The sequence below is a fragment of the Pediculus humanus genome, genomic scaffold (assembly GCF_000006295.1).
Source record: "Pediculus humanus corporis 1103172107888 genomic scaffold, whole genome shotgun sequence".
Lineage (NCBI taxonomy): Eukaryota > Metazoa > Arthropoda > Insecta > Psocodea > Pediculidae > Pediculus > Pediculus humanus.
Window position 1 is genome coordinate 119,182 of NW_002987464.1, and position 22,491 is coordinate 141,672.

At 30.1% G+C, this 22,491-nt stretch overlaps 2 protein-coding genes across 2 annotated transcripts; both read left to right on the plus strand.

The window, feature by feature from the left end:
* Positions 1 to 622: 622 nt before the first annotated feature.
* On the plus strand, positions 623 to 18,553 carry Phum_PHUM394550 (E3 ubiquitin-protein ligase CBL, putative; the record flags this gene model as incomplete). The annotated part of the gene is made up of 5 exons (XM_002428580.1): positions 623 to 1,173; positions 16,662 to 16,808; positions 17,150 to 17,419; positions 17,916 to 18,141; positions 18,380 to 18,553. 5 exons carry the CDS (start codon positions 623 to 625, stop codon positions 18,551 to 18,553), a joined length of 1,368 nt encoding a protein of 455 aa, XP_002428625.1.
* Positions 18,554 to 19,417: 864 nt separating this feature from the next.
* On the plus strand, positions 19,418 to 21,558 carry Phum_PHUM394560 (cbl-D, putative; the record flags this gene model as incomplete). Its single annotated transcript, XM_002428581.1, has 6 exons — positions 19,418 to 19,423; positions 19,867 to 19,947; positions 20,038 to 20,183; positions 20,490 to 20,611; positions 20,711 to 20,939; positions 21,084 to 21,558. 6 exons carry the CDS (start codon positions 19,418 to 19,420, stop codon positions 21,556 to 21,558), a joined length of 1,059 nt encoding a protein of 352 aa, XP_002428626.1.
* Positions 21,559 to 22,491: the final 933 nt, after the last annotated feature.

The following is a 22,491-nucleotide window of genomic DNA, read 5'->3' on the forward strand; positions in this document are numbered from 1 at the left end:
AAAATAATTAAAACGTTTATAATTTATTTTAAAAATTATTATTATTTGTTTTGTCGTTATTTTAATAATTTGATATTTCGTTTTTGTAAATTCCGTTATTGAAAATTATTACCGTAAATGTCGCCAAAAAAAAAAAAAATTTATAAGTATTGACGGTGGCGCACTCGTTAACTTTTTTTTTGAATTAAAATTTTCAATGTAGCCACCATTATCTTAAAATTGTGAACTTTAATAAATCTACCTAGTAGACATCAGTCGTGATTTTATGACCGAGAAGTATTCGAGTAAAATAATTATATTCGGATTTAAATACATATTTAAAGTAAGACATAATTCTTTAGCAGAATTTTGAAAAAAATTACGTTTGAATTTTAAACGGGAATAAATAAAGTGCATGATGCGGTTTTCGAGCAACAGTGGGTGTTATAATTTACAAATACTTGAGATTTTTTTTTATCTTATTTAAGTCATGATTGATTAAACTTATAGTTACATTAGAAAAAAAAATTCAATAACCGAAATAACGAATCAGTTATGTTTTATTCGTAAAAAAAAAAAAAAAAAAATTCGAAAGTGGTATTAAAAGTGTTTTTTTTCGTTACGTTAAGAATATGTATCTTTCATGATGGCGGCGAACAGTAGGACTCGTCCCGCTCAACATAAAAATATAACTTCGATATTTTCAAAACTTCATGGAGCCTTTGCCGAGGCAATGGCTCCGCCAAAAGTAGCAACAGATAAAAGAACATTAGATAAAACGTGGAAACTAATGGATAAAGTAGTTAAATTATGTCAGCACCAAAAAATGAATTTAAAAAATTCACCACCATTTATATTGGATATATTGCCAGACACTTATCAAAGACTGAGATTAATTTATACAAAATACGAAGATAAAATGACTGTTTTACATAGCAATGAACACTTTAATGTATTTATCGTTAATTTAATGAGAAAGTGCAAGCAAGCTATTAAACTATTTAAAGAAGGAAAGGAAAAAATGTTTGATGAAAATTCACATTATAGAAGAAATTTGACTAAATTAAGTTTAGTTTTTAGTCATATGCTTAGCGAGCTTAAAGCAATTTTTCCCAATGGGCTTTTCGCTGGTGATCAATTTAGAATCACTAAAAGTGATGCAGCTGAATTTTGGAAAAGTAATTTCGGCAACAGGTAAGAGACCTCAAAATACTTTTCAATAATTTCATTAAAATACATCATATCGTTTTAATTATTTATCTGAAAGCTAACGATTTACAAGTTTAAAAATACATTTACATATAAAAAATTTCTTTCGAGAATGTGGGCTAAATTTTTAAGTGGGTGCTCATATCATTGTGTCAACCCAAATGCTTAATTTTATTAGTTTTGTGAACTCTGTATGTAATATTTTATTTTAAAGTTTTAAAAAATTGAGATTTGTAAAAATTATCAAAAATTATCACAAAACACTCTCCCCTCCTCCTTCTGTTAAATTTATTTTTTTTCTTTTTAATGAGTTTGTCGAAATCAATCGATTAACAATATTTTTTCAAGATAATTTTCAGAAAAATGCTTACATTTTTTTTTAAATTCAACTTGTCACTTACATACATAAAATTATTATTATTATCATCATCAAATTTTTGTTCAAATAAATGATTTTGTTTATATTAAAAAAAAAAAAAAAAAAAAAAAAAAAACTTACCACCAATTAAATTCGAGTTCGAGAAAATGAAGTCTTTTGTTGTTGTTCGATATAATAAAATGTTAAGTGTTATTCTTTCCCCCCTCCCCCCCCAAAAAAAAAAAAGGAAAAGGAAAGAAAGGAAAACCCTTTTCAACTCAACTCTTTACATATAATGATAAAAAGAAAGTTTTCGATAAAAAAGAAAATTTTGTAAATGTTTTTAAAAAATATCGAATGTTGTATGTGTGTTTTGTGTGTGTGTGTGTGTGTGTGTGCGTGTGCGTACACACCATTACGTGGTATAAATAATATAAAAAGTTTTTATTTAACGTCTCAATTAAAAATTCTGTTTATAACATGCAAAAATAATTAAATTGCGTTTAAAAAAGAGCTTTAAATGGAATCACAGGATGTGATATCATTAATTGATTGAAACTATTTATAAACAAAATATATATATATGCTTTTGTTGAAAGTTGAGTGAATTTTTTTTTTTTTTCATTCATGCATTTTAAAATTTATTTTATATCAAAAAAAAAAAAAAAAAAAAAATGAATAAGAAAAATGAGTTTGTTTTTTTTTTTTTTTTTTTTTTAATTGTGAATTACAATTTTTCATATTTGTTTGTTTTCTTAGCTTCTTTTGCAATAGATTTTTAAATGAGTAAATATTTACAATAAGTTATGAATTTTATTTTATGAAAAAAAAAAGAGAGAGAGAGAGAGAGGAAATTCTGTTATGAATTCAATCATAAACGTCGTTTATTTCGTGGGTTTTGTTTTTCGAATTCGTTTCATAAAAATTTCGAAAGTGGCGGAGAAAAAATTTCAAAAAAAAAAAAAAGGGAAAAGAAATGTTTGAATAATGAAAACGATATGACTCGTATATATGTATTAAATTCATTAACTCCTTCCCTCCCTTGCCCCTCTCCTTCCCCTCTCTCCCTTCATTTTCCATTTTTAATTGAAAATTTCCTCATTTTTCCTCATTACAAAAAAAAAAAAAAAATTTATTCGAAACCTTTCGATTCAATTCAAAAAAGTTTTTAATAATGAATTTTTTTTTTATAATTTTGAAAGACTTGTTGTTGTTGTGGTTGTTCCCTCCCCTTCCTCCCCTCCCCCTCCCTAATTTTTCAAAACGTTTGTTTGCATTTAAAAAAAAAGAGAAGAGAAGAGGAAAGAAAAATGAGAGAAAATGGATTTTCTTTAATTTCTCTCTCTCTCTCATAAATCTTTCTTATTGAAAGAATTTAAATAATAATAATAATAATAATAATAATAATAATAATAATCAAGACACGAAATTTCGTGAACCACTTTTAGTACTACTAATCTAAAAATGAAAAAAAAAAAAAAAAAAAAAAAAAAAAACTATTTTATCGTTTTTTCATATAATATTTTTTTTTTTTTTTTTTTATTTATTATAAATACAATTTTTCGAACGGAGTCAGTCGTTAGTTAGTTAGTTATTCCTTTCTAAAAAATTTATTTATTGCCTTTTTTTTTTCTTTTTTTTCGTTTATGTTTAGTCTAAATAGGGAGTCGTTTTCTCTCTCTCTCTCTCTCTCTCTCTCTCTCTCTCTCTCTCTCTCTCTCTCTTTTTGTCTCTCTCTCTCTCTCTCTCTCTCTGTCTCCTCTATCAACTGTTTTTATTTTTGTTGTAGGACTAATCGTTTCTAATTTTTTTTTTTTTTTTTAAAACTATTTCATTTCGTTTAAAAAAAAAAAAAAAAGAGACAAATACGAACCTTTATATGATCATCATCATCATCATCATCATTATCATCATTATTATTATTATCGTCGTCGTGATTGTATTTGAATTATTAAACTTGAAGGTTATTGTTGTGCAGGGGAATTTTTTTTTTTTTTTTTTTTAGTAACAAAAAGGGTTAAAAATTATTTTTCCGTTATTACACTCGTGGGGGGAGGGGAGGGTGCGTCGACGCATACTCTAAGTAATAATAATAATAATAATAATTTTTCATTAAAACCGTAACCGTTAAAAATATCTTTCAAATTAATTAATTAATTATACGTATTATTAAACTTATTTTAGGGTTGGCTTACGACTTTTCGTAGGGAAAATGGTTATTAACATTATATATTAAATTATTATTATTATTATTATTATCGAAAGTTTGCGGCTCGTGGGAAAAACGGGGGGGGTGGATGGGTGTGAGGGGGGAGGGGCGTTAAGGTGGGTTTGTTAAAATTCGTGTGTAAATACCGATTAAAATTAATTTTTCAAGAGGATGAAAGCTCTTATGATAATAAACGAATGGAATCATCCGCACACGCACTCACGCACTTTTCACACGCAAATTTCCTTACTTCGATTAACATAACGAATTGTAAAATATTAAAGAAAAATGAAAAATGAAAATGAAAAAGTTTTGCGACTGAATGAAATGAATGAACGAGGGAGGCGGGGGCGGGAGGGGGGGGAAAAATATATGACGACGACCTTCCTTCGTGTGGTTATAGTAACACATCGTTCGCGTGATCAAATAATTTTTTTTTTTTTTTTTTTCTGCTTCATTAATTTACATGCAAGCTTTTTTTTTTTTTTTTGGCAAAGTTTTTTGTTTTTTTATTTTGCAACGTTCTAGTAAGTTTTTCTATATAAACCACACAAACCACGCCCGCCATTTAATTTTTTTTTTTTTTTTTATTAAATTAAAAATTGCCAATTTGTTTCCGTTTTACTTTTCGCACACACATTTCGGATGTTAAAAAAAACACTTTTATTTTGTGTAGTCTCGCAAATCCCCCCCCCGTTCCCCTTCCTCCCTCTTCCTCTCTGGAATATCATTTCCTTTACGACGATCCCCCTCTTTCCTTGTTCTTCCTAATAATAATCATAATAATAATATACGTTTTCCGGTCGGGGTCTTCCTGTTCTAGATATATATAAAGTAGTAGTAGAAAAAAAAAAAATTTGTTTTCCTGCGGTATCATCATTTAATGAAACACCGGTTCCGGTTCATTATTATTATTATTATTATTATTTGTCGTTTATTTTTTTTAACACTCGTGATAATAATAATAATAATAATAATTAAGACTTAAGAAAAGGATTACTATGTAACAAAATAGGAAGAGAAATTTTTTTACGGTACTGATCGAAAACAAAGGTTCGGTTATCCTGTCACACACGTGCGCTCGCGCCCGCCATTATGTAAAAGGAAATTTAATTTTGAATCTGTCACAGTACCGGAAATCGTAATCTTTCGAAAAAAAACTTGCAAAAATGAATTTTAAAAAAGTTGAGAATAATGATGATGATGATGTAAACGAGGTACGAAAAAGAATAAAAAAATAAAAAAAAATATTTATTATGGAGGAAAGGAGGAGGCACGACACTTTTACCGATCACGTAAACGTTTTCGTTTCATTTATATCCGCATATTAATATGACGTGTTTTGGATTTTTAAGGTACTAAAAGGTATCGATTCCACGATTGTGTACGCACACGCACACACGCACATACTCGTCAATTTGACCGCGAAAAAGCATATGCATTTAGTGTGTGAACGCACTCACACAAACGCGCATACAACTCGTTGAAATTTATTATTCGTTCATTTTTTTTTTTGAGAGAGAGAGAGAGAAGATGAGAGACTTGCGAACCTGTCATGGCGCGGATTTTCCAACCTATTTTTTTTCCCAGCGATTTGTTTTGATTTGTTCATTCAAATAAAATTTTTCTCGTTGGTTTCGTTCTTGTCAGGGGCCGGGGCACACTCTCAAAAACTGTAACGCGTTTGAAACAATTTAGTTAGTTGTTATTATTATTATTATTACTATTTTTCCCCGATCGAATTAGTTAAATTTCATATTAAAGAGTGTTTTTTTTTTCTCTCTCTCTCTCTCACACACACCTGATGTTGAATCGTTTTTCAATTGATGAATGAAAATTCTTTTATATTCTGTCACGTACAGGGAGAAATAGAAAGAGAAAGGGAGAAATAGAGGGAGAGAAAGAGAGAAATAGAGAGAGAAAGAGAGAAATAGAGAGAAAAAGAGAGAGAGTGAGAGAGAGAAATAGAGAAAGAAAGAGAGAAAGAAAGAGAGAAAGAAAGAGAGAAATAGAGAGAGAGGAAGAGAGAAAGAAAGAGAGAGAGAGAGAAAGAAAGAGATAGACAGGAAGAAAGAGAGAAAGAAAGAGAGACAAAGAAAGAAGGAAAGAGAGAGAAAGACAGGAAGAAAGAGAAAAATAGAGAGAGAGAAAGAGAGAAAGAAAGAGAGACAAAGAGAGAAAGAAAGAGAGAGAGTGTGTGTGTGTGTGTGAACTTTTAGTATAATTGCTTAGAAAATGTTTTTTTTTTTTTTTTTTTTTTTTTTTTTTGATTACTTTTCTTTTTTTGAATGAAAGCTGAATTACGAAGCAAGCAAAAAAAAAAAAAAAGAAAAATGGAAAAGTGGAAAAAGTGGGAAAAGTTTTTTGAAATCTTTATTTTATTTCATTTTTTTTTTTTTTTTATTGTTATATATTTATTTTTTATTTCGAAATTAAATAAGTTTGCATTTCTAACGGTTAGAATTGATGATGATTATTATTATCCTCATCATTATTATCATTTTATTATTATTTATAATAAAAATAAAAAAAAAGAAGATTGAATTTTATTAATAAAACTTATTTGAAAAAATCGAATGAAAGAAAGAAAAAAAAAAAAAAAAAAAAAAAAGAAATCTCAATAGAAATCTTATTTGGCTTTGCCGTTATTTGTCTATTATCATTATTATTATCATCATCATTATTATTATTATTATTACTTTAAAATTCAATACGCGTTTTTATATTGAATGGCAGAATCAATCATTCGTATATTTTTTTTTTTTTTTTTTTTAATTTGAACTTTGCCTTTTTCGTTTTTAGATTTTTTTTTTCTGGATTTTAGACTTTAGAAAATTTTTAGTCCTCCATTTTCGTTTACTTTTTTTTTTTTTAATTATATTTATTCTGGAAAGTTCTTTGTGAGAAAATGTGAAAAATGACGTCATTAACGATTTTTTGTGTTGTTTTTTTTTTTTCTGTTTTGTATGAATTCATTGAAAATGAACGTAATAATTGTTTTGTTGATTTGTTTCGCGCGATTCGATTGTAATACGATATATAAATTAATATAATAATAATAATAATTGTTTTTTAGTTTTCGTAATTAATTAATTAATTAATAAAATAACTAGTATGACGTCATAATTGAAAAGTTTGAGACGTTGCGGTGCCGGCGAATTTGAATCGTTTAATGTCGGTCTTACGTGTTATCCGTTGGGGTTCGAAATTGGGAATTTGACGTTATTTATGAATTGAAAAAAGAATACAAAATTATTATTATTATTATTATTATTATTATTATTATTATTTAAAGTTACGTGTTAATAATTGGAAGGGAGGAGGAGGAGGAGGAATAAGGCCGAACGATGTGATAAGAAGCCAGCCAAGAACGTTTAGTTGTTACTTTTAAATGACTAAAAAACTGATATAAAATTCGATGTGATTTCGTGTCGGTTGTCATGTAGAGACAGACGTGTTTGTTTGGTTGTTTGTTTGTTTGTTTGTTGGCTTTACTGTCATCAACATCGTCATCATCGTACTCGTCGTCGCGTTTTTTGTTTTTTTCGATTTGTCTTTTAATGATTATTTTAAATTTTCGATTTTACGAACGTTATTAAAAAGTTTGGAAAATTCAAAATCGAATAAAAAAAAGAAATGGCAATGACCTGAAAGAATAAAGAGGAGGATGGCGGGGGGGGGGCGGTTGGGAAAAATTTAACAGTTCTGGTGCGTTGACTAAAATAATGAGAACAAACGCAAATAATGGTTTATAATCGTGAAAGGTCTACTACGGGATACGGTTCGTTTGAGGGGAAAGAGAGGGGGAGGGAGGAGGGGGGAGAAGGAAGAGAGACCGCGACGTATATATATTATAGGGACGTGACATAATATCCGATTAATTTTTTCAACCGGAAATATACCAGTTGTGACGTATTTTTAAATATCATTCACACGCCATCGCGTGTAATGAATTCTCTTAATTCAAAATAATAATTCAGGTTCGGTTTGTTTCGTCATCATTCGTTCGTTCGTTCCTTCGTTTTTTTTTTTGAATATTTAAGGATTTTAAGGGTTTTTAAAAGATTGAAAGGATGAAAAGGAAGAAAAAAGGGCAAAAAAAAAAAAAAGTTGCGAAATCTATAACGCGTTTTCATTTTGGGGGGGGGGAGACGAGAGAGAGAGAGAGAGAGAGGGGAAAGAGTGAATTTTATCATTATCATTATTATTCAACCCGTATTCTTCTTTAAACTTTACGTTATCCTCACATTGTTTCACTCGTTTCCTTTTTATAGGGGGAGAGTAGGGGGTTTAAGTTTGAATTGATCCCCGTTTGAAAAAGTTTTAAAAATTTTCAAGAAAGGGGGGGGGAAAGAAATCGACTTTGTTTTTTTTTTCAAGGAAATTTTTATATAAAAAAAAGTTTTTTGATTCACGAGTACCACCATCACCAGTTCCAGTTCCAGCTCCAGTTTGGTGTTCCATCAGGTTTTGTTAAAAAAAGGAAATTACGAAAAAAAAAAATGAAAGATGATAATAATAATAATAATAATAATAATAAATAATTAAAATAAATAAATAAAATGTCGAAATGAAATCTTTTTAAAAGAATCCGTGTTAATGAAATGCAAAAGAAGAAAAAAAAAATTAATTTTAAATTTTATTAAAATTCCAACGTTTTTTACATTTAAATGTGAGCTGATTAAAATTTTTAATTATTAACCGAAAAAAAAATAAATAATAATAATAATAATAAATTCATTTAATTATATTTAATGAGATGGAGGGAGGGGGGAGGGAGTTGAGAATGAAGAAGAAGAATAAGAAGAAAAATGAAAGAAAAAAATGGGGGGAGAAAAAAAAAATGGAAAAATGAAACGTTGAAGAAATTATTAAAGAATATTGGGTAGGGTGGGTGTGGGGGGAGGGGAAGGGAGATGGGGTGAAAAGGAAGGAAAATAGGGGGAGGGGGTTCGTAAAGCAGAAGGAAAGCAAAAAAAAAAAAAAAAAGAATAAATGAATAAATAATGAATAAATGAAGACGTTTCTTGTTGTAATTGTTGTCATCTTTCATTCTTTTTTTTTTTTTTCTCGCTGGAAAATAATTTTTTCTTTTTTAATGGTACGTCCATAAAAGCTTTTATTAATGATGATAATAATAATAATGATAATGATAATGATAATAATACGATTCGGCTTGCGTGTTATTTTCCTAATTTTTTTTTTTTATATATATATTGATTCGTGTAGGTCAAGGATTTTGAAATGAAGTATTTCTTCACATCGTTGTTATCCTCATTCTAATTTTTCTTTTTTTTTTTTACGGGGAGGGGAGGGGATTACGGGGGGGGGGGGGTTTTCCCATGCGGGTTATAAAATTACGCGTTTTTTCTTTTGACATGCATGCCTGGAAAAAAAATAATTCGGGTGTTGTGCGACGTAGTAAAATATTTCGCTCGTATTCTTTTTTATTTTTACGATCTTTGATTCATTAAAGGTCTTTATCTCTCTCTCTCTTTCTCTCTCTGTTTCTTTCTCTCTCTTTCTCTCTCTCTCTCTCTCTCTCTCTCTCTCTCACACACACACTCACGGTCTCCTAGAAAATGACTTTGAAGTCTTCACTTTAGATTTTTGGTGGTGTCATACGTTATTGTTATATATATAAATATGCGTTACGTGTTAAAAAGTAATTCTAATTAATTTCACGGTTTAATTTTGTAATGAAGGCGTGGATCTTTCCTCGATCGTTTTTTTTTTTTTTTCATTCTGCTTTTATTCTGCTTTTATTTTAATAATAACCTTTCTTTTTTTTCCATCTCTCTCTCTCTCTCTCTCTCTCTCTCTCTCTTTCTCACTCACTCATTTAAAAAGTAATAATAACCCGGGGAGAGAGTGAGAGAGAGAGAGAAAGAAAAGAAAAAGAAAGAAAGAAAGAAAGAAAAAAAAAACCTTGTATGGAATTTCATGGGAGTTTACGACGCCTTCGGCTATTATATATATATATAAGTTTATTATTATTATTAATATTATTATTATTATTATTATTATTATTATTATTATTATTATTATTATTATTATTATCATTATCATTATTATTATTACTATTATTATTTTTCAGGCATATTTCTCATGATAATGTTTTAATTTTTTTTTTTTTTTTTTTTTGCAATAATTTAACGAACTTTGCGTATTTTATTATTATTATTATTATTTTTACGAGAAAAGTCGTAAGAATTTAGGGTTTTTTTTGGAGGGGGAAGGGGAGAGGAGAGGGAAGAAATTTAATCGATATCCTTGTTTTTACTTTTTTTTTTCAAGAAGAAATCGAATTTAAAAAGAAAATTAATTCGTAACGATATGACATGATTTGTAAAAGTTTTCAAATCGGAAAACCCTTTAAAGAAAAAAGAAAAAGAAAAGTAACTTGTGTGCATCGAATATTGAAAAGAGAGAGAGAGAGAGGGAGAGAAATAGAGAGAGAGAGAAAAATGGGAGAGAGAGAGAGAGAGAGAGAGAGAGAGAGAGAGAGAGAGAGAGAGAGAGAGAGAGAGAGACTTAAAATGTTTCAATGAATGAAAATTTCAAGAATTTTTTTTTTTTTTTACTTTTCCCATTTTCCGATTTTCCTTTTTTTCCTTTTTTTTTTCTTTTCCCATTGTTTTTCTTTTGTTTTGCCCCCCCTTCCCCCCACAACTTATACAACTTTCGCGAAAGGGTTTTTTTTTTGTTTTTAAAATTTTTAAAATTTTTATTTAATTTTAACTTTTTTTTTTGTTTTTTAATTCTTTTGATATCCCCTCCTTCGTACATTCTTTTACTTTTTTGCAAAAAAGAAGAAGAAAAGTTGAAAAAGCTGGGGGCGGGGGTGGGAGGGGAAAAAGAAAGAAAGAAAGAAAGAGAAATTTTCTCAAAATGAGAAAATGGAGGGAAGAAAAAAAATTTTTTTTTGTTAATAAAATTTATTAAAATGTGATTTAAACGAAGATGTTTGAAAAGAATGAGAGGGGGTGGGGGGGTAAGGTGGGGGAAGAAAGTCAAATAATAAATTGGAAAAATTTATATCGGTTATACTCGAATTGAATTTCTTTATTTTTTCAAAATGAAATTATTTAATATAAAAAATGAAAATATTTACATGGGATGTATAAGGCAAAGAGAAATAATTTTATGGGGAGGGGCTGATTTCTTTTTTCCTTCTTCTTCTTCTTCCTTCCTTTCTCTTTCTCCCTAAACCTTTTTGTTGATTTTCAAAAAGGGAGCTTTCAAATTTCGAGTTTAAATTAATATTTGTTTTATGGGGGTTTTGTTTTTCGTTTAACTTCTTTATCATCTCTCTCTTTCCCTCCCCCCCCTCTCTTTCTCTCTCTTTGCCCTCTTATCTTCGTAAACATGTTTTTCTTTCTTGTATTTTTATCGTTCGTTCGATTCGTGGAAGGATAGCTTAATTTTTTCTTACAAAAAAACTTGAAATTTTCCGATGATGTTGTGATGTTTACAGAAAATGCGAAATTTTTTCAACGTGGTGGATTGGGAGGGGCGGTGGTGGTGGGAATGGGGATAGGGGTGGGAGCGGCAATAAAGATTTAGTTAATTCGAATGATTTACGATTGGGTTTAAAACCCAAAAATTTATTTATATATATAAATAAATAAATAAATAATTTTTTTTTTTTTTTTTGAATTTTTAGTTTGATGACGTTTATTTTTGTTTTTGTTTTGTTTTTTTTTTTTTTTTTTTTTTTTGTTTTTGCGTGGGATGCCGGGGGTCGCAATCGCATTGGCTAAACATTTCTAGATTTAAATCAATTTAATTGGAGTCTTTTTTCCCCGCCCCCGCCCCCCCTCTCCGCTCGCCGGGCGTGCGTGCGGATCGCATTTCGTTTCAAATCATTTCGGTCATTAAAACGAGTCAAAACAGTTCACACGCACACGCACGCACGCACATTCGTAATTTTTTCATTAAAAATAATAATAATTATCGTGTTTATATATATTAGGGTGAAGAGAGGAGTGGGAGAGGGGAGGGGAGGGGTGGGGAGTCGAAGAAAAAAAATGAAATGAAAAGAGTTTTCCGTTTTCTTTTTTTTTTTTTTTCTTTCGCGTTGCTCTGTACCCGGATGAAATTTTATTTGCATTGATTTTTTTCATCCCCCTTTTCCATCCCCTTTCCCCCTCCCCCCATTTCGTCGTTTGATGATGCACTTGAAATAATCGAAAGGAGGGGAAAAGGGGGAGAAATAGATACTCGAATAATGTCTTTCGAGCCGATTATATAAAAATAAAATTTAAAAAAACGTTTTTTTTTCAATCGATAATGACCTTACGAGAGGGATTTTTTTTTTGTAACGAACAAACGAACAAACGAAAATGTCAAAGTTCACACTCGTTTCCATTTTATTATTTTTTCTGTTTTTTGCACCATTCTCTTTTCTCTTCCTTCTCCTTTTTTCATTTTCATTTTTTCCTTTGCGTGAACGTTTTTTAATTTGCAAAAAAAAAGAAAAAAAAGAAAATCGAATTTTCATTTTCCAAAAAATTTTTTGAGAATGAATGAATGAAAATTTGTTTATTTACAAAAAAATTAATGAAAAATTTTTTAAATTAGATTTATTGCTGGTTGTCGTTGTTGTTGTTGTTGTTCTTTTTATTATAACCGCTTAATCAAAAAAAAAAAAATCGTGGCACGAAGTCGTGAAAATTTTTTTTTTTTTTTTTTTTTTCACGGATTTAGCCGCGGATGATATTTATTGATCCGGAAAAGAAAATCGAAAAGCAAAACGTTTTTTTTTTTTTTTTTTTTTTATTTTTCGGCTTTTTTTTTTTTTTGTTTTGTTTCGTTTACGTGATCCCGAATTTCGATTTTGTTTAAATATCGTTTTTCGTATCGAAAGATGGAAAAAATTTTCTTGTGCCACGACGTGATTTACACGTTGGTCGATTTTTCGTAAGGAAAATGTTTACACTTAACGATTCGTGGCAGTAAACGATGTTATGACACGTTAATAAAAAAGCGTGTGAAAAATGGCGGAAGAGAGAGAGAGAGAGAGAGAGAGAGAGAGAGAGAGAGGTATAATAATATAGATAAATATTAATTTAAAGCAAGTGAATGATGATAATGATGATAAGAAAAGTGAATATGCCGGTTATGTGTATGATTGGCCAACCTGAAAAATTACTCAATGCCACGCCATTAAGAAAAAAATTTTTTTTTTTTTATTTATTTATTTATTACGAAAACATTGTATGCGATGTTTTGTAAAAAAAAACGACGAGTTTGCTTAATGTTTAAAAATGTGTGGGAAGAGGGGGAGGGAGAGGGGAGGGGACCTCTCGGAAGGGGAAGGAAAATTATGGGAGAAAAATTAAAAGTAATCGCTAACACAATATCCGACGTAAAAGGAAAGGAAGACGAGGAGAAAGCAAAATGGCCGAAGTAAATCTATTATTATTATTATTATTATTATTATTATTATTATTATTATTATTATTATTATTATTATTATTATTATTATTATTATTTTGAAAAATTAATTAATTATCAAAGTGAAATTTACGTTAATAATTCCCTAAAATGTTTTCGCGGAATGAATAAATGAATGAATGAATGAATGGATGGATGGAAAAAAAATAAATAAATAAATTTTTTTGTCTGCTTCTGTGATGAAAACAATGCAAAAAAAAAAAAAAAAAAAAAACGTGAGAACGGAATGAAAATAATTATTATTATTATTATCATCGTCGTCATCATCATCATCATCATCATCATCATCGTTTCGAAATCAATGATGACGAGGATATTACGTCACAGGGAAAAAACAAAAAAGAAACGAAACGAAATGAAAATTTTTTGTAATTTTTCCTGGGATTTTACGCACCTGAAAATTTTTTCACGAAATATGAATAATAATAATGATAATAATAATAATAACAAGGAGGAAAATTGTAGGTGGCGGCTTTTCCTTGCTGTATCTGTAACCTTTTATCAAACGTGAAAAACAAAAAGAAAAAGGTTAAAGGTAAAATGTGTGAGTGTGGGCGTGCGCAACAAAAAAATAATAATAATATTCCCATTAAACTTTTCTCTTTTCTTTTTTTTTTATTTATTAATTAAATGTTAATGTACGTACGAGAAAAAAAGGAAGGGGAAAGAGAAAGAGAGAGAGAGAGAGAGAGAAAAATTTAATTAAATGTTTAAGTAAGTAAGTAAGTAAGAAAGAAATGAAAAAAGTTATGAATGAAAGTCAAGAACATGAATGAAAGTTGTGTCGGATTGGCTTTGAGCCAGTAGACTCATAAATGGTTTATTGGTTTTTCAAACTCAATTTGACCCACAAAACTTGAAAATTTCTAAAAAAGCAATTTGGTAGAAAAGCACTATGGGAAAAAAAGAGAGAAAGAGAAGGAGAAGGAAGAGAAAACGAACGGAGTAAGGAGTTAAAGGAAGAGAAAGAGAGAGCGAGAGAGGCAGAGAGAAGAAAACACAGAGAGAGAGAGAGGATGAGAGAAGGAAGGAAACTTACACAAACAGAGAGAGAGAGAGAGAGAAGAGGAAGGAAGGAAAGCGTAGGGGAAGGGGAGGAGGGGAGTGAGGAGAAGGAAAAAAGGATTTTTAGTTAATGTCATGTTTTTTTTTTTTTTTTTTTTTTTTCATTTCCTTTTCTTACATTTGGATTTTCTATCTCTCTCTCAGTTTTCCCATTTTCTTTCTCTCTCTCTCTCTAACCTCTTTTCCGTTCCAATTTTTTTTTTAATATCTCGTGAGTTACCTTTTTTCCCCCTTCCCCTCCCCCCCGTTTAAAAAAATAATATATATATATATTTTTACACGCTCGTCTTTCGCGTAAACGTTTTTCTTTTTTTTTTTTTTTACACGTTTTTCCCGGGAAATTTTTTTTTTTTTTTTTTTTCGGTTCATAAAAACTCGAATGAAAAAGTTTTTCACGGCGGGGCGATGATGATGATCTCATTTCCGGTTGTCAATTTAAAAGGGTTCATAAAAGGAAAATTAATAACTTAACCTTTTTTATCCTCTCTCTCTCTCTCTCTCTCTCTCTCTCTCTCTTTCTGTTTGCCCTCGGGAAAAGAAGGAAAAGGCGTCAGTTCATTTTTCATCTTTATGATGATGATGATGATGATTTTTAGTCGTTCGGAAAATAAAATGAAAAGAAATTTTCCTAGAAGAAAAATTTCGTTCAAAAATAAAAAAAAGTAAGAGAAAGAGAGAGAGAGAAAAAAAATTAACCTTGACTATAATAATAATAATAATAGAGTGTGACGAAAATGCTGATGATGATGATGATGATGAAAAGTCCGTTTTTTTTTTCTCATGATGACGAAACGAGTTATTATTATTATTATTATTATTAATAATAATAAATTTATTTTTTGAATTTTTTTAAAAATAATCGATTGTGAAAAATTTTCCTGTTCAATTTTTTATTGTGTGTTGGGAAATTTTTATTAGGGCGAATCCGTTTCCGTTTCCGTTTTTCCAACAAAACTGAAGAAATCAAATTCATCATCATTCATTCATTTTTTCCAAACCGGAAATTGTAACCCGGAACTCTTATATTTGTTTTCCTTTTTTTTTTTTTTTTTGTGAAAAAAAAAGCGTGAATGAAATTTACGGCGTTTCGGTTTTGCGCAATGGATTCCCCCCTCCCCTCTCCTCCCCGAAAAAAAATTTTTTTCGTTTTCACGTCCTTTTCTTACAAAACGGAAAATTTTCTCGCGAAATTCGTGAGTTATTTATTATCATCATTATTATTATTGTTTTTTTTTAAAAAAAAATTTTATTTATAATTGGAAAATGAAGGTCGTTGAGTGTGAGTAGGTTGGGGAAACCGGGTCTCCCCCTTCCCCCCCCGTATAAGGACCCAGTTCCTGTTCGAGATTTTTTTTTTATTATTGTAAATGAAATTTTATTATAGCTTTTACCCTTTTCTAACTTTACTATTGAAAATTTTCTTTTTGTTTTTTATCGATTGATTATTTTTTCTTGTTCGAATTCGAAAAAAGGAAACGGAAATCAATCGATTATTTTTCGAAAAGGTTCAAAAAAAAAATCAAATTTTCTACGTTTTCGAATGATTATAATTGCGAAAAGGAAATGAAAGGAAAAGAAAATAAAAAGTTTTCTTTTACCCCCCCCTTTTACCGGTTCGAGTTGTTACAGTTTCCGGTTAAAGTATTTCCGGTTTTTTTTTTTTTTTTATCATCGTTAAATTTTATGTTGTGTACACACCAATTATTTTTCAACAACGCGGGGGGAAGAGGAAGGGGTAGGAGGGGAGGTGGAAGGAGGAAGGAGGAAAGAGGGAAAAGGAAAACCTCTTATTTAAATCTCATTAAAATAAATGACCGTTAAAAGGAGGGATTTTTTTTTTTTTAAAAATGAAATCGAATCGATTTACATTCGATATATCGTTATCGATTATCGTGAATGTGTTTATTTAAAACAAAAAAAAAAAAAAAAAAAAAAAATGGCGGATCACGAAAGGTTATCCCGTGTGGGTTTATTCGAGTGCCGCCTGCCTTTCTTCCTTTTTCCTTCGCTTTTAAATTTTTTAAAAATAAGAAAATAAAAATAAAAATGGCGGAAATTTTTTTTATTTTTAAAAAATGCGTTACCCTGAACAAAATAAAAAAATTGTGCGTGACCTTTTTCGAAAGAGAATCTCGAAGTCGAAAAATGTTATTTTAACGTTTTTTTTTTTTCTTCAAGGTTGTGTGTGTGCGTGTTCGTGCGTGTGCGTGAGATTTTTAATAAATTTATCGTAAATATCGAACCGGGAAAAAAATTTTTTTAAACTTTAAATTTAGACGGGAGGGAGGAGGGAGGGGAGGGGAAGAGGGGGAGATGGGAAAATTAATTTTTTTTCTTAAATTTTCATTTTTCATTTTTCTTTTCTTTTCTTTTCTTTTCCAGCACTTTAGTTCCTTGGAAAGTATTTAGACAATATTTGAATGAAGTTCATCCGATATCATCAGGTCTCCAGGCCATGGCACTCAAATCGACTATCGATCTGTCGTGTAACGATTACATTTCAAATTTTGAATTTGACGTTTTTACAAGGTAATGTAAAAATGAATGCGTTTACGCACACCGGGGGGGGGGGAGGGGGGGGAGAGGGGGAAATGAAAAAAGGGGCAAAGGGAAAAGCGGTCACGGTTGTGGCACGTGGAAGTGGGGGAAATAGAAACGTAGTAAGGTGGGTGGTTGATCCGAGGGGTGAAAGTTGGAGAAAAAAAGGAGGGGGAGGGGTTAGAAGATTGGATTCGATTTTCATTTCTAGAAATTTCCCATTCCCACGCGATATTATCATCATACGTTTGTTTTTTTTTTTTTTTTTTTGGGGGGGGGGGTTTTATCCATTTTTGTAATTTTTTTTTTTTTTTTTTTTTTGGTATTCGTAGACTGTTTCAACCGTGGACGACGCTGCTAAGGAATTGGCAAATATTAGCCGTGACGCATCCCGGTTACGTGGCTTTTCTCACCTACGACGAAGTCAAAGCGAGATTGCAAAAATACATAAACAAACCTGGAAGCTACGTGTTTCGACTGAGTTGCACTAGGCTCGGACAGTGGGCCATAGGTTACGTCACGCAAGATGGAGACATACTCCAGACGATACCGCAAAACAAATCCCTGTGTCAGGCTCTGCTAGACGGATACAGAGAAGGATTGTAAGTTTTTTTTTCTTTTACGAATGATTAACGAGGTCATTGCGCGTGCGCCAAGGGTTTTTTTTTGATGATGAAAAGTTTCACACGAATCCCTTGTTGCAACTTTTTTTGAATGAATGAATGAATGAATGAATGATTGAATGAATGATTCTCGAAAGCGAAAAAAAAAAAAAGAGAAGAAAGACATTTCCGCAAAAAGCTTTTAAAGTCGTCGACGTCATCATCATCATCATCATCATCATCATCATGATCGTCCGGAGTATGGAAGAATAATTAGTCTGTCTCACCACCACCTACCCACCCACCTTCCTTCCTTCTTTTACCTCGTCATTGAAATTTTCACATTTGCAAAGTGAATGTCTTCGTCACGCGCGTGCGCACTCACACACTCACACACTACTAAATAAATTGTTTCATCATTATTATTATTTTTCTCACTCACTCTCTCTCTCTCTCTTTCTCTCTCTCGAATTCAAATTAGAATCGTTTGTTTCAGTTATCTTTTTCCGGATGGGAGAAACGTGAATCCGGATTTGTCGTGGGCCGTTCAACCGACTCCAGAGGATCATATCAAAGTGACGCAAGAGCAATACGAATTATATTGCGAAATGGGATCCACATTCCAATTGTGTAAAATCTGCGCGGAAAACGACAAAGATATTAGGATAGAACCATGCGGACATTTACTTTGCACACCGTGTTTAACCTCGTGGCAGGTAGAAGTATTTTTTGACTCAAAACAAAACAAAAGCGATTGTACACGCACTCACGCACTCTCGCACTCACTCACGCACGATGCGAATCGAGTGCGTTTCTTCTTATCGAGTGCTTGCTTGAGCACTTAAACATTTTTTTTTTTTTTTTTCGTGCGAATTTCGTAACTTTAGATTAATTATGATGTTTTTTTTTTTCTCTTTCTCTTTCTCGTTCCCCGTCTCTGGTCTGGTTCCACGCGTGCAGGATTCGGAAGGTCAAGGTTGTCCGTTTTGCCGAGCCGAAATAAAAGGAACGGAACAAATAGTCGTGGATCCGTTCGATCCGAAGAGGCAACATCGAGCCGGATCGGGAGCGGCGAACGCTTTGGTAGATCTCGACGATGACGAAGAGGTATCGGACACGTCCGAATGTCACTGAGCCCGAATGAAACCCCTCTTCCTCCCCCCCCTTTCCTCCCCTCCATCCCCCCACGTCGTACGTTTAGCGTTTTTTATTATTTATTATCATTATTATTATATTTTCTTTTTTATATGTATAAGCATTTGTCCGAATTTTTTTTTGCGTATGTGTTGGTACCTGAATTCCACTGAGTGTATTTTTTTTAATTTTAATTTTTGATACGATGACGGTAGTAATAATAATAATAATAACGGTAAATAGTTTTTATTATTATTATTATTATTATTATTATTATTATTCGTCGTGTAATTAATCCTTTGCTTTATTTGCCAGTTCCTTAGTATTGGCTTATTAAATGTGTGCGTGTGCGTGTGTTTGTAAAATGGCGGCGGCGGCGGGGATGTAAAATGGCTTATGCATGACGGACGCATACACCATTCAAACCAAAAATATCACTTTTTGTACTTATATATGTATGTGATAATAATAATAATAATAATAATTTGTATCGATAATGTTTTTTTTTTTTATTTTCTTTCTAATAATAATAATAATAATAATAATGATTAATAATAAAATTGGAAAAAAAAGAAAAAAAAATTTTTTTATTTATTTTATTTTATTTTATTTTTTTTTTTGCATAATTAAATGTTGTTATCCGCATTATTATTTTCCTTCCTTTTTTTTATGAATGCATGGAAAAAATATATTTTTAGCTTTGTTTGATTATATAATAATAATAATAATAATAAGTGCGACGTTCGTCCGAACGAACGAACGAACGAACGGGCATTTCGGTTTAAATAAAGAGGAAAAGTGTTGAGAAAAAAAAAGAAAATACGTCACGGGTCGTATTAATAATAATAATAATAAAGTGAAATTATGAAAGTGCGTTCGATATACGCGTCGTTAAAACAATTTTCTGCTTGTTTGTTTGTTTGTTGTTAATTAATAATAATAATAATTAATAATAAAAAAATTTAAAATTTTTACGTTTGTGTTGTTTGCTTGTTACCCCCGTTTGTTGTTTTTGTTATTTTTTTTTTTTTTTTTAATGCGTTTGTTGTATGTTTCCCCCTCCCCTCCACCCTTCCCCCCGAATAAGTTTTTTAATTTTTTTAAATTCTTTTTTTTTCAAATAAATTATTTAAAAAATTTATTAGAAAAAAAAATAGGAGGAAACAAAAAAAATAATTAGGTAATGCGATTAATAATAATAATAATAAAGGTTAAAAATTAAAATTTTTTAAATAAAATTATTAATTAATAATAAATAAATTTTTGTTTTGTTTCAAACCGGAAATGGAAGAATTTTTATTTTATTTTTTCAGGATCTAAACACTTGGAATTGTAACTACAGCAGTTTACAAGCTTTAGCTCTATCACCCCGTACTGATAACGCAGATTGTAAAGTAAGTTTCAATTATTATTATTATTATTATTATTATTTGAGTAAGCTCTTGTTGTTATTATCATTATTGTTTGTTTGTTTGTTTGTTTAGGATGGGAAAAGTCCGATGATATCACCGAAAACATCGCCTCAATTATTACGAAAACCATCGAGCGGTTTAACAAATTCACCTCCTCCTCCACCTTTGCCCCCGAGAAGGCCTTCGCCAACGCTAGGAAGTCCCACTAATTTACCTGGGTATGATTTTAAATGATATTTTTATTTCACGTGCCCCTCCCCCCCTCCAAATTTGCTTTTCTTTTTATTTTTATTACAAGGTACCCCCCCCCCCTTCCCAAGCTATCGTTAATCGAATGGAGTAGTAAGAATTAGAAAGTTTTTAAGAAGCCATTTTGAAGTTTTTCTTTTGTTTTTTCTTTTGTTTTTATTTTTATTTTTAAATTAGTTATAAAAAATTTTATTTAAATAGATTTTTTTTGTAAATTGATTATTCTACAGGAAGAAAAGACTGGAACCTAGAATTTGATTCTAAATTTATTTCAGTTCCAATCAACAACAACAACAACAACAACAACAACATGTACATTTTGATGAAGCATCCATTTCATTACATTGCTTTAATAAAAATGTATCGGAATATACAGGTGACACGTCACCATCGTCAGGTACGACTTATATTTACAATAAAAAAGAGAAAGAGAGAGAGAGAGAGAGAGAGACTTACATATGTGAATACATGTCGCCATTTTGTTTTTTTAATACAGGAGTCCCTGACTCGACTTACGATGCTCTTCAAACCTCAGATATGGATTCTATTCAATGCCTTGATTTAACTACACCAACCGTACCTACAACTCTTGTACCATCTTCACATTCTACTACTAATTCTTCAACAACAGATGGGGAGATTTTAAAAATGGAAACCATAACCGACAAAATCTCACAAATTTCTAAAAAAAAACCAAATTATGAAAACGTTACAATTTTAGGTATGTTTGATTTGATGATGATTTAGGTATCGTTTATAAATTTAAATTATTGATTACTACTTGCATTGATATTTTTTGTTGTTTCAGAGAGTAGTTGTAGTTCAGGACCTAAAAAAGTCATTGTTAATAATAATAATAATAATAATAGGTTGGATACAAAGAGCAATAATAATCAATTACCGATACCGCCACCGGCAAAAATAGCATTTTCGACTTTGCTACCTCTTCATCATCATCATCATCATTCGACTTTGATTAATTCCAGGTTGATGTCGAACACAAACACGGTTTTGGTTTCATCTCATTCTCACACTCATCCTTTACCCTCACCATCGAGGACTCCGACGTCGGATTCGAATATTTGTTTTCGTAAATGTTCGTTGGGTGAAGAAAGGTTCGGAATGGATAACGAAAAGAATAAAATATTGATGAAAAACAAGAGTGATGATAGAAACATTGCTTATGAAAATTTAAACATGGATTACATAACGCAATTAACGAGCGAGGGTTACACGCAGGACGCGGTTATAAGAGCTTTGGGCATAACGAGAAATGACGTGAAAATGGCTTGCGACATTTTACACGAATTTGCGACAAAAAAAACAACAACGGGCACGACATAAAATTTCATAGAGTGTTTGAATTGTTTATCTTTTGTTTTTATTATGTAATATAATATCAGAGCAATACACATTAATTAATTTTTATTAATTATTATATAAAATTAATTAATTTAAAAAAAAAATATATCAAAAATAATTGTAAATTAATTTATTAAATTATTAATAATAATTATTTATTGTATGTAAAATGATATATATATATATATACCTCTAATGTTAAATTTTTTTTTTATATATATATATAATTGTTTAAAATTATTTATTTACTTTAATTATTTATAAATTGTTGTTAAAAAATTAAAATATTTTTTTTTTTTTTTATAAATTATTTTAAAACTGGTATATATTTATTTTATGATAAATAAAAAAATATCTTGAAATTATTAAAAAAAAAGAATTAAATAATTAATAATTCATCAATGGCGTATTTTATTTATATTTGTTCTCTTTAACACGGGGAAAAAAAAAATAAAAATGGACCAATTATGTGAGAATATTAAATATTCTAATAATAAACAAAAGGATTTCAACATATTTTACGTACCTGATTTTAATTTTTAAAAAAATTGTGTTATGAAACCAAAAACTTTTTATATTAAAAGTTTTAAAGATGATTTTTAAAAAAAAAAATGGCGGGAATTTAATTTTTAATTATATTTAAATAATATGTTATATTTTAATTGAAATAAAAACTTTTTATGAAAATAATAAAATAAAATGTTATAATATAAATAATTTAAATTTTTTTTTAAACGTAATAAACGATAAATTATGCTTCCATGACCGTTAAATTTTAAAAACCATTTAAGGCGGGGAAATTTTACGGTTTCTGAACGTACTCCAAACAATTACCATTGGCGCTTCCATTTATAAACGCAGTGTCATTAGTCACTTTGTGTTTATTACACTCTTTAAGCAATGTGCTGGTCTAAG